The 12,175-nt window shown below is 39.8% G+C and overlaps 1 protein-coding gene across 2 annotated transcripts in view; it reads left to right on the top strand.

Annotated features, from left to right (window-relative positions):
* LOC136242115 (solute carrier family 12 member 9-like) overlaps positions 1-12,175 on the top strand; it is a 58,047-nt gene that overhangs the window by 11,339 nt on the left and 34,533 nt on the right. For both annotated transcript variants that reach the window (XM_066033520.1, XM_066033521.1), the window contains 5 exons: positions 2,105-2,188; positions 2,243-2,307; positions 2,403-2,462; positions 8,854-8,931; positions 11,780-11,876. In XM_066033520.1, the coding sequence (XP_065889592.1) occupies positions 2,105-2,188; positions 2,243-2,307; positions 2,403-2,462; positions 8,854-8,931; positions 11,780-11,876 (384 nt within the window). The remainder of the gene's footprint in view (positions 1-2,104; positions 2,189-2,242; positions 2,308-2,402; positions 2,463-8,853; positions 8,932-11,779; positions 11,877-12,175) is intronic.

Consider the following 12,175-nt stretch of genomic DNA (forward strand, 5'->3'; position numbering starts at 1 on the left):
GCCTTAAGTTTTTGAAACATTGCCATAGTATCCAAAGAGATGCGTACATTACGGAGAATTTCACAATCACAAAGTTTGGGCTTTGACATGCCTACAGAGGTCTGTCTACAGAAGCAGACCTGGCAAGATTAAAGCAAAGTTAGTGTGAAAATTGTTAGCCAGATAGTGCGGCCATCTCCTTTTGGTGTATTTTATTTAATAAAAATGTAAAGAACTCAACAGAGTATTATTGTACATGTAAAATTTATGCCAATCTGTCCAGTTAGTGTCTAAAATAATATAAATTGTTCTCCATTGGATAAAAATAAGCTCATCGACTAACTTATTGCATGCTTTGGTGGTTTCTGGAGAAAAGGAATGCATATAACTGTCCACAGTTTACATCTGTCTAAATTTGAAACTTGTTTAAATGTGTCCAAAAGTTGGATTTTCTATACGTGTATGTATTCAGTAACATAATAATAACTAGTATATTAAAAATTATTAATTTAGAAATGAAGTGGGAATTCAAATGATAAAAAGGTAGTGAAGCTAGAGATGAATGATGGTATTACAGCACAGTTTGGTGGGAAAATCCCTACGCTGGCATGTTATAACAATTATTTTGCAATGCCAAAGTAGGGGTTTTCCCACCAAGCTATGCTGTAATACCATCATTCATCTCTTGTTTCACTACTTTTTATCACTTGGATCCCTACTTCATTTTTAAAATTAATGTACTAGTTTGTTTGGTTTTTTTGTCATAGCCTATAGCTACTCACGTGTGACGGTTCTATTAGGGTGACTGCTGTATTAGAGTATCTCGAGTCAGCCTTTCACATACCAGGGGCATGTCACTATTTCATATTTTCACTGTGCTAGCATTACAGCTCAATCCAATCATGAAAGTACAGGTATCCAAAGTGCTTTAAATAATTTTTGGCATCTAAATAAGATGCTCAAGGAAAGGTTGATGCGGTATATTAAAACCTCAATATTGTTTCAATGCATGAAGAAGAGGATGACAGCCTGATTGAAAACAAAACAAAAGACAAGGCACAGAGAGCACACACTCATCAGAACCCCAAAAGTCACATACCACTGGTGAGTTTTGTTGTGTTGTAAAATGGTGGCCGTATGCCGCTTCATTTAGCCTCCAGCCTTGCGACTGTGGTCAGGCAGGTAGGATGAGTTTTGGTGATTTATTGTAAAAAAATCTATATCTGGCTGCTTGTAAGTGCTTTCTTGTTTTTAATGCTGTATTTGATGTTAGATGGACTAATATTATTCCGTAAAGGGTGATTTTTGTTGCATAAGATGTCTCCAAGATGGTTTTTAAAGGCAGATATATTTGGTGGCACGTGTCATTTTTGGGGGTGTATTTGGTTTGGTTGTTAACACATATAGGTATGGTTCACATGTGTTATATCAAGTATTCATAATATGTGATCGGATCTGCGAAAACCCGACACAATCGCGCAAGCCTAAATTTTCAGTATAAAGCATTGAATACAATGGGTGAAATACTTGCGTATTATTGAAAAATTCCGTAATGTTTTTGAACGCCTCTTTCTTAGTGAAGGAGGGGGCTAACAATAAAACCCTGGATATCATCTTATTCGCCTGCGTCGTTACAGTAGACCCAAGGATACGGAAGTTATGAACATTTGTTTACGGCATGTCGAAGCGATTGTACACGATTGATTTTTCTTCACAAATTCTGCCTTTGTATACAGTTAAGAAGGGTGAGTAAACGAAAAACCTACCCAGTAATTGATTCCCCTGTTCATGGCGAACACGATGGTGAAAATTGTAGCTCCTTACCTTGATTTTGTTGGTAAGTTACAACCGTTTTTGTAGGCACCTGTAATTTATTTTCCCTATACTTGCTGTACAAATCGATTTTTCTGTTGTTGCTACTTTGTAGGGCTGTAACTCCTAAAGCTATAGCATATGAGGCTGAAACTTTGCCAGAGGGTACACTTGGCTAAGTAGATTATAAACATTTAATAAACAAGAATTTGAAAATGCGCGATTGTGTCGGGTTTTTGCAGATGGTCACATATAATTCTTGGTTGTGCATTCATATTTTAGTGTAAAAGTCAACATGTTTTCTTTATTCCAGTCATTTATGGTGAGCGATGGTGGCAATTCCTCTATGGCAGTATTGTCTTGTTACTATGCCTCTTAGTTTGTTTGATTGGAGCAAGTATGTATATGTTGAGTGTATGTGCGTGTGTGTAATTTGTTATATTGTTTCTAGGTCTATTTGCCCGTACTACCTTTCTGATTTTTGTTTGCGTCATGGTTGCTCTAGCATCTGTTTATGTATGTTCACCATTATTGTATGCATGTATTTATCAATGGTTTGTGTTTGTTTAATAAGCATAGCCTAAATTACTAGTATGAATGTAATTGTGCAGGTCAGTTTTGGTGCTAAGGAAGGTCCTTTTAATGTACAGCTGCCAGCTGATAATGATTGTGTGAGTTGTTCTACTACATTTGTGTACTTTGTGTGTGCGTGTACCTGTGTGCGTACATGTGTGTACACAGTGAGTGAAGGTCCAATGGGACTTGAGGTACCCACACCACTCTGTTTGCTTTGTGTGTATGTGTATGGCCATGGGCGTGAAAGCAAATGCTGACTCTCCTTGTCTTACATACCAGGTGAAGTTTCAGGGTGCCCACACCTTCACCTATGAGACACGGTGCAGCCTCCTGCAGGTTACTAGTCTTGCTGGAGCATTGCCTGTGTTGACTCTTAGTACCTAAGTAGCATGCAGGTGTCTCAGTGCTGGTTCACTGTGGAAGGGTGTATGATCTTTGCATAGGGCTTATCCGTTTATAAGCACATGTGAGAGTTATGGTAGCACGCTATAAACTGTAAGTGCTATAGTCCATATATGCACTAGAAATTAAAATCCAGAGTTATATAACTGTAGAGATTCAGCCTCCTTCCCTCACCACCCTAATTGTGGGCTTCAACTACTAACTCAAATACTTAAACTACATACCAACAACTAACTATGCATGTACAACTGGAGAGTGGGGGCTAAGCTACAAGTACAGTAATAATAACAGGAAATAAAAAAATTGAGACTGCCCAACCCCAGTTTTTTTTTTGTTGTTGTTTTTGAATATCAGGAAAAATCCAAAGTAGCTCCACTCTCATGTATGCATATGCACAGTTGTCCTGGTGTCATCAGAGAATCTATCTACAGGGATAGTAAAGAAAATCAAAAATGCATTTAGCACAATCACAGGGGGGAGGGTTGGTACCCCACTTGTCTAAACATGTGGTGTAGAATGATTATCACATCTTACTAAACCTTATAAACCCCTTGTCACGTGAGAGAGGCTCAAGTAACCATCAATAGTATTCATGCAGGAGCTTATTTTCTGTCTAATTCATTACATTTAAGTGACAGATAATACATCATACTATTACCCTTACCACCCACAACACATTAACATTGGATTGTGGGCCACCAAGCGTGGGCTACTGCTTATCAACTACTAACTACTCTAGGGTGACAAAGATAGCGTGGTGACAGATATCTCTGCTCCAAGGAATCCTCCACGTATCTGTCCTTGGCATTCTCAGATTTCCATCTACCATGACGTTTGAACAACATGTCAGAAACTCCAGCATTGGCTGCTTGGGTAGCACCCCCTACTCTCATACTATGCAGCCCAAAATCACTTGGGTTGCAGCCCAGTTCCACTAATTTCTTCTTGAAAAGCTCATAAAGACAAGTATAACTGATGCTACCTGACTCCCGCAACCTGTCCCCTGACTTAGTTTTACAGATTGGACAGAATAAAAACCTTTGGTCTTCCCACAACATTTGAGTTCTCCTCATATATTCTTCTAGTTTGCCAACTGGGCAAGTAGCAGTTTTGCATCTGGCAATGATGACCTTGTCTCCTTACTTCGTTGTAAATGCAGTACCATGAACTCCTCCTGAACTGATGTCACAAGGTCGGACGTTCACCAGCTCATCAAATCTTAAAAATCCACAATAAACATGCAGTGATAAACCGTAGGTCGGTTAAGGTGCCACTCAGCTCAGCATCCTTGATCATCTTCTGCAGAATGGCAGCTTTCATCAGGGCTTTCTTGTTAACAGGTTTCTCCAAATTTTTTGAAGGCTTTCTAGAATGGCCTTTACAAAGGGGGGGGATGTAGGGGAAACAAAGCCTGCTGTAGAGTGCACCCATGCCAAGGAATTACATGCCTCCTCCACTGATGATTTAGAGCCAACTGTATCTGCCTGATGTTGTAGATATAGACCCACATGGTGTTCTCACTTGGCTGTCTATTGTGGAGGTTTTGGTTGCTCTCAAGTTTGAGTAGTACCTCCTCCCATACAGCAGGTCTTTAGGCTGTGATCATCCTTGGCCCCCATAAGGTATCTAATTCCCCAAACACCAGTGGGCTAAGCATCCAGTCATCATGGTCCACTATCCTACTGATGTAGTCAGCTATTTGATTCTCTTCCCTGAGGATTCACTCTGGCTCCAGGTGTATCCTTCCCCTTACCAAGTATCAAATATTGCTAGGGCCTCTTGTTGTAGGGCCGTTATCCTACTGATGTAGTCAGCTATTTGATTCTATTCTCTGGGGATCCACTCTGGCTCCAGGCGTATCCTTCTCTTTACCGAGTGTCAAAGGTTGCTATGACCTCTTGTTGGAGGGTAGGCTTTCTGCTCCCATGTAACCCAATTTTCACCACATTTTGGTTGTCCATAAACCAACAGACTCTTTCATTTTGTAGTTTTGTCTCAAAGGATTTCAATACCAACCTGACTGCCCTCAGCTCTCTCCATGTTGAACTTTGTGTGGCCTCTTCTTTGGACCACTGCCCATTTGCCACTTGGCCATCATGCTCTACTGTGTAGCCACCATAGCCATTGCCACTGGTATCTGAGTGCACACTACCCTGACTGTTGAAGGTTTTGGCCATAGTTAAACAGCCTGATTTTGTTTTTCCAGAATTGCATTTCAGACTTTGCCTCTGGTAAAAAGGCCAACTTTTGGGATCATGACCCTCTAGAGTTCAAGACAGCATACATGCTTTGTGTCATAAGGCGGGTTACTGGCCCCAAAGCCAGAGACATTGAGACTATTTTGCCTATCAGACTAGCGAAAAGTTCGGCTTGGACAACTTCTATGTGACTTAACAATTCTAACAACTCACAAAAATTTGTCAATTTTGTCTCAGGGATAAAGAGCTGTCCCTTAGGCAGGTTGATCTCAAAGCTAAGCCATATCAGCTTCTGCACTGCTGTCTACTGAGACTTTTGCTCGTTAACTATGAGGCCTGCATTGGCCAGGTCTTGCTTCACCATTTCGCTAGCCTGCTTAGCTTTACCAAGAGTTCATAATATATATACTAAGGAGAGTATCCTACTCTCATATACCCCTGTAGAAGGCGTATCGTGAAGTTATGACGTAACGACAAGATGTTGTGGTTTGTGACGTACATGAAGCCGTAAAAGTGCAAGAATCGTTAGCGCCGTTTCACACTTGCGATGCTCGGGATAGCCATATTCGCGAATGGCCTAGTAAGAAATGCCTACGAAGTGGTCTTAACCCATGAAGGAACGATTGTAGTTGGGTGAGAAAACGCTTAGAGCTGGAGTTAATTTGGTTGCTAGCGACGTTGGTAGGCACGCGTTCAATCGATACCATGTTCAACTAATGACATCATTAATTATACAAAGAAAAACGGGCGAACTCAGAAGTGTTACATCATAACTTCACAATACGCCTTTCTATAGGGGTATATGAGAGTAGGATACTCTCCTTAGTATATATATTATGAACTCTTGGCTTTACTTAGTCCTTTGGCAGCCACTATGCCGTCATCTATGTACAACACCACTCTTAGACCTTTGCCTCACCAGTATCCTACTAATGGCCTCAGCAACTTTGTTAGTGCATAGCAAGCAGAGGACAGACCAAAGGGCAGGGCAGTAAATACATGATAGAACTGTTTACCATCTAAACTCCCAAGCAAACCCTAGATAGCTGGCGAGGTTCAAATACGTATATCCAGGTAATGGTACCCAGATTTTAGATCAAACTTGAACAGGAAATCTTCCCTGTTGAGCATCAGCATGGCAATTCTTAGGTCCTCATATTTGAATTAGTTTTTATGCAAGTATTGGTTTAAAAATCGAAGGTTAAGTACTGGCCTACATTTTTGCTTTCCTAGTTGATCACTACTGATAGAGGGTACAAACAAAGGGCTATTCCTTGACTTCTCGCACACACACCTATTAGCTAGGAGCTCCTTAATATTGTCTGTGACAAATTTTTGGTGGCTTACCTAACACATTTTCTAAGCCGTCTTTGGACATTTACTACCTGCTGCTGATTGTCACATGGTTCTTCTGCCTCCCATAAATTCTAATTCATTTACTTCATACAAGCTAGGGTCAGGAATAGTTGGATCTGCTGAGCTCAACAGAGTTGCATGCCTCCTCTTGGTTAGGAGTTTCATGTGGGTTGCCATTTTTAAATTACCCCTTAGCTGGCATGACCTCTTGGCCACCAGAGGACCCTAGTACCTTTGTGTTATCAACACCTAGGATTCCCTGATCACTGGCATGCTCAGTAGCCCTGTCAACACTTTTGATTGTACCATCAACACCCTATAGCTGACCCTTTGCCAGCTTAGTGTGGTCAGTGCTGTAGGGTAGTGCTGAAAGCCAGAATGGAATATGAAACGGAATGGGCACGCGAATGGGCACGCGCAATGTTGAAAAATCGTTTTTGCAGATTGTACACCGTTTCCAACTGTCACATAGCAACTAGAAAAGAATTGTGCTAAAGTTAGTTTTCTTCTACTTGTAGGCATACTAGAAATCGCTCACTCGAAGTTTCTATTTAATGCCCACTGCAAGAATGCATTTTGCAATCACCTATGCTGAAAAACAATCATTTAACTTGCTAAACTATTGTATTGTAAACATATAATTCACAGCCACTATCATATACTGGTTAACTCTCGTAAATCATTGCCAATGTTGGCACTGTTACTAAAGCCTTGAACACAACTAGAACATGAAATACTACAGTAGTTAAGGAAGTAATTCTACATCAGGATTAAACAGAATTTGATGGATTGGTAAGGACACAATATGCCACGTAGCAGGCATTAAATAGAAACTTTGAGAGTGTGATTTCTAGCATGTCTATAAGTAGAAGGAAACTAACTCTAGCACAATTCTAGTCTCTGTGTGGCAGTTGAAAACGGTGCAAAATCTGTTTAAAACGGTTTTTCTACTACATGTGTGTCCCAATTGGTTCTGTTCCATTCCATTCCAGCTTTTAGCTCTACCCAGTGCTGTACACCTGTGTAACTCCCTTTTCAACCCTAGGCTCTCTTGGCCATTCTATTTTACCAGACTGATCTAACCCTTTGTAGCACACATCACATGAATTATTTATAAACTACACTACTAAAAGGATATGGACGTTGAGGTTTGTCTTTGCCAAATAGCCATACTCACCACACCACAAGAGTAACAGGAGCCTAGTAGCCTTGCCTTGGGGGGTGGTGCTCTGGGTTGCATGTCCACTGGCACCACAGCTCTACTGACCACCTCTGCCCTACCATGTTTTTGTAAAGCGTTGTCTGCTATGACCTTTCTCTTTTTGCTGTATCTTTCTTTCTTGGTCCTATACAGCTTCCTCTCATCCTCCGAGTTGTCGACCAGTTCATCGGTTTCATATTTCGTTACCACCTCCCACCCAGTCTGAACAATCCACAATGCGGATGTGCTTTGTCGGACTCAGATAACTTCCTTATCCTGGTCCAGCTCAGCAGTAGCCTTTTCCAGGGTGTTCTTGTCGGCCTCCTTGCTAGGGGTTGTCTTCGCCAGAGGCTTCTTTGCTGCATCGATGTGGTCCTCCACAGTTGTATTGAAGGTAAATTGGGCCTCATTTCCCTTCTTAAATTGGTAAGCCTTCTTGCATCTTTGCTACACCTCCTGACAACTGGTGGCTTGGCTTGCTTCAACCTCCCACTGGAGCTTGTCCAGCCTAGCTGAAAAAAGTGCTTCAGTGCCCTCCTTGGTAGCCGTGAGGGCATTCATCAGCTGTGTAAACTGCTCATCTCCTAACGACATCGTTACGGCAAGTAGGACAATTGAAAAGAACAGTACCCACTGTCTAAACACATGGTGTAGAATGAAATATCACACCTTACTAAACCTTATAAACCTCTCGTCACATGAGAGAGGCTCACGTAACTACCAATAGTATTCATGCGAGAGTTTATTTTCTATCTAATTCATAGCATTCAACTGACAGAAAATACACTAGTATACCCTAACTTAGTCTTGCAGGCCAGATCCAGGAACTCATGGCTTTCAGTGTAAGGGGCAGGTGCTTATATCCAAGTGATATGATACTCTAAAGGCCTGGCCTGCAAGATTACGTTGAGGCATGCCAGCTGAATCTATGACTCCGCATTAGATTTCTAGGGCATGTATAACAGTATTATGGTCTGTAGTACTGTTTAGCGTGCTAGCCTATCCTCCACATATGCACTGATGAAATGAACAAGTGCTATGTGAAGATGACGACTAGGTTTAGAAGTGAAGAGTGCTGCACAGAACAATGTTAAAAATGAAATTAACTGTTATATAAATGTAAAGTGTATTTGAAAATGTCCAAGTCTGTGTCTGTTTCCATGTCCACCTTTGTGCCTTTACCTAAACCTAGACATAGCAGAGTAGTCATCAACTTTCATAAATAAATCCCTGGTAGTCATGTTGTAACTGACATCATACCATGCAGGGTGTAATGCATATACTTACACTGTATGCAAATTTTGTTGCCATTGCCATATTATATTTTAGTTGAACAAGTCAGATAGTAGCACTGTCAACATTACTTACACAGCATGGAGTTTTCAAACACTACAAGAAAACTTGTGGGTAAGCAATGATTACTGATTCTATGTTGTATAGTAAGTCTCCTGGTGTTACTATTTACTCGACTGGGCTACAAGTTTTTGGCTTTTACACATGCTATGGTTAAATTTATTGGTTGTATAACTAGCTAAGGGCCTTCAGAGAGCCTAAAATATTTTGCAGATCCTTACAGCAATTAACGTAACTAATGGCATGTATATGCTTCACAATTACAGAGTTTAAGAAACTATAATATTTTAGAAACAAATTATAACCCAAGATTTAGGTTTGAATTGACAATAGAAGAGTTATGACCTTTGTCGAATGATGTACTTCAAGATTGGAGGGTATGAAATTTCTTTCCACTCTATGTCCCAAGCATGCCTAGATCGATATCCTATATTGAACTACAAACCAATATGAATGCAATCTAAGTAATTGTGTGGGTGGTCAAATTTATATGAATTTTTAGTTCAGCATAACTTTGGAATGAAATAAGCTATAACAAATATCAACTGTATCTAAACTATAACAAATATCAACTGTTTCTTAGATAAAGATATTCAATTGGGCACCTATAGTTTGAACAATTTGAGTGTTGTGTGGGTGATACTGTACAAGTATAAAGAAAAATTAAGAATTTTAAGTTCAGTTAGGGAAAATAAAAAAGTAGTGAAACAAAGGAGGTCACCTACACTAAAGATAATAATTTTTTGTTTCTATAATCCCTAAATAATAGTTGGACGTCAAGAACCCAGTGGTTCTTGACCTCTAACTTATTTAGACTACAACTCGTTATTGTACCTTGTGTTGACAGCTGCTTGTAAACGAGAAATGTATGGCTAATGACTGGAAACAAGCCCTCTACACCTCCCTACATTGCGGTATGTGGCTGTTGCTACCTGTTTAAACGCCCATACATTGCCAATGTTACAGGCGTGTGCAAGTTTCGAAGTACTGGACTCGAGCGACTGGACTACAACTCATTGTTGCTGTTGTGCCTTGACAGCTGCTTTTAATCAAGTAATGTAGTGTTGATTAGTACAAACAAGCCCACTACACATCCCTCAAATTTGGTACGCTGTTACTAGCCATTTAAATGCCTGCCTGTGTGTTGCCAATGTTACAGGTGCATAATTATCCATGTTTCGTATCGTCTCAGAGCGTGGTCTCTATTGGACATGAGCGTGGCTCTACGAGATTTAGAGACCATGTTTTCAGCCAATCAAATTTCAGTATCAAACTTGTTGTAATCTAATTGAACTTAAATTTTTAACTTATTTTGAAACATTGCTATGACTGGTGAACGCACACATACCACATTAGAACAGAAAGAATAGCACCAAGCTTATTGTTTTTGTCTAAATACATGCCCCAACTACCAATTACTGAAATAGCATTTATAAGGTGAGATGAGCAACTGACAACAGTGGCAGAGTGGTAAAGGGCTTAGGTGTGGAGATTCCTGGTTCGAAACCTGTAGAATATTTTTTCGACATTTCTTGTGCATGTTTTTTTTTTTTTTTTAACTTCTCAGTGACTGTTCTATTAGAGTATCTCAATCGTACTTTTTTTTCACATATTTGGTTTTGCTTTATATCTCCTTAGCTAATACTCTCAGTACTTTCAAACCACAAAAGGTTTGCACTACAATAGTAACTTCATGTACAGACCGATTTTCAAGATGTTCCGTCAAGCTGATTGCCCTGTAGTCTGTAGGCATGACAACAAATTACTTTTACAATTTTCAAAATCGTGCATAATTCCGTTGTTCTTAGTTTGATGTATATGTGACCAGATCTGCGAAAACCCAACATAATGGCACAAGCCTAAATTTTCAATATAGGCCATTGATTGCATTGCATAAAATATTTGCGTAAATGAAAAAAAAATCGTAATTTTTTAAAAACGCTTTTTTCTTTATGAAGAAAGAGTGCAATGATAAAAACATGGGTACCATCTTATTCGCCTACTCAAGAGGAGTTCGAAAATCTTTGTTTTGTAGCAGTAGCCTAAAGGATACGTGAGTTATGGGCGTTTGTTTACGTCATGTCAAAGCGGTCATACGTGATTGATTTTCCTTCACTGATTTAGTCTCTGTATGTAGTGAAGAAAGGTAGTAGGAGAAAAAACTCACCATGTAATGGACTCCCCTATTCATGGTGAACGCGATGGTGCAAATTGCAACTGTGTGTTGCATTGCGTTTGTAAGTTACAGTCGTTTTTGTAAGCAACTGTAATTTATTTTCCCAATACTTGCTGTACAAATCGATCTTTCTGTTGCTGCTACTTTGTAGGGCTGTAACTCCAAAAGTTGTTGGCTTACAAGGCTGAAATGTGGCCAGAGCATGCACTTGGCTAAGTAGATTATAATAAAGAATTTGAAAAATGCATCATTATGTTGGGGTTTTGCAGGTCCGTTCACATATGAAAATTGGACTGTAAATGTGCTGCACTATGCTCTTACTGTCCTCCAAATTTGAAGTCAATTGACTATAGCATGCATGAGTTATAGTGAGTGGAGTGAAAAGAAGAAAAAGATGGAGAAGATGGAGAAAAATATGAAGAAAATAAGATGAATTTTGAAGGCACATATCTCAATGATGGCTGGGTAGATTCCATATCTCAATGATGGCTGGGTAGATTCAAATCTGGAATATGCGGTGCCCTATCCTGATGGAGTTTCCACAGCAAAACTGGTTAATTTCCGTTCAAGCACTATACTACGAATGTGTGGAAACAGTGTTTTCTTGGTTCCTGTAAAATACACACTAAGTCTTGTCTGTTGTGTGTCCACACTAGCTGTACTTGGCCACATGACACACTATCGTGTGTCCTAATAATAAATGTATTCTATCTACTTAATACATAGGGACACTATACAGTGGATTATACCAATAACTGCAATGATAAGATGTCATTTGCCACAGTTTTTGCCATTCTGTTCAATGGCTGCACTGGCATAACTGGTTAGTGGGATATGTATGCCATATTCTTGTTGTAAATGATGTACATTTGCCACTGTAATACTTTGTAACTTGTACTAGTATCAAGTGCATGAATTCTCTGTTAGCATGTATTTATGTAATTCTAAAGAACATTACCTGTAATATATCCTGGTTGTTGCTCAAGTATGGCTTTGTACCACTAAACAGTGCTCCTCATGAATGATGCCCACCAAAATGCTGCTGTTAAAAACCATCATGGATGTGCCTTTGTCTGGGTCTAATGAGTATCTGACTAGTCATCAAGTTAAAAATGAAGTGGG

Source organism: Dysidea avara, chromosome 13 (genome assembly GCF_963678975.1).
Source record: "Dysidea avara chromosome 13, odDysAvar1.4, whole genome shotgun sequence".
NCBI lineage: Eukaryota > Metazoa > Porifera > Demospongiae > Dictyoceratida > Dysideidae > Dysidea > Dysidea avara.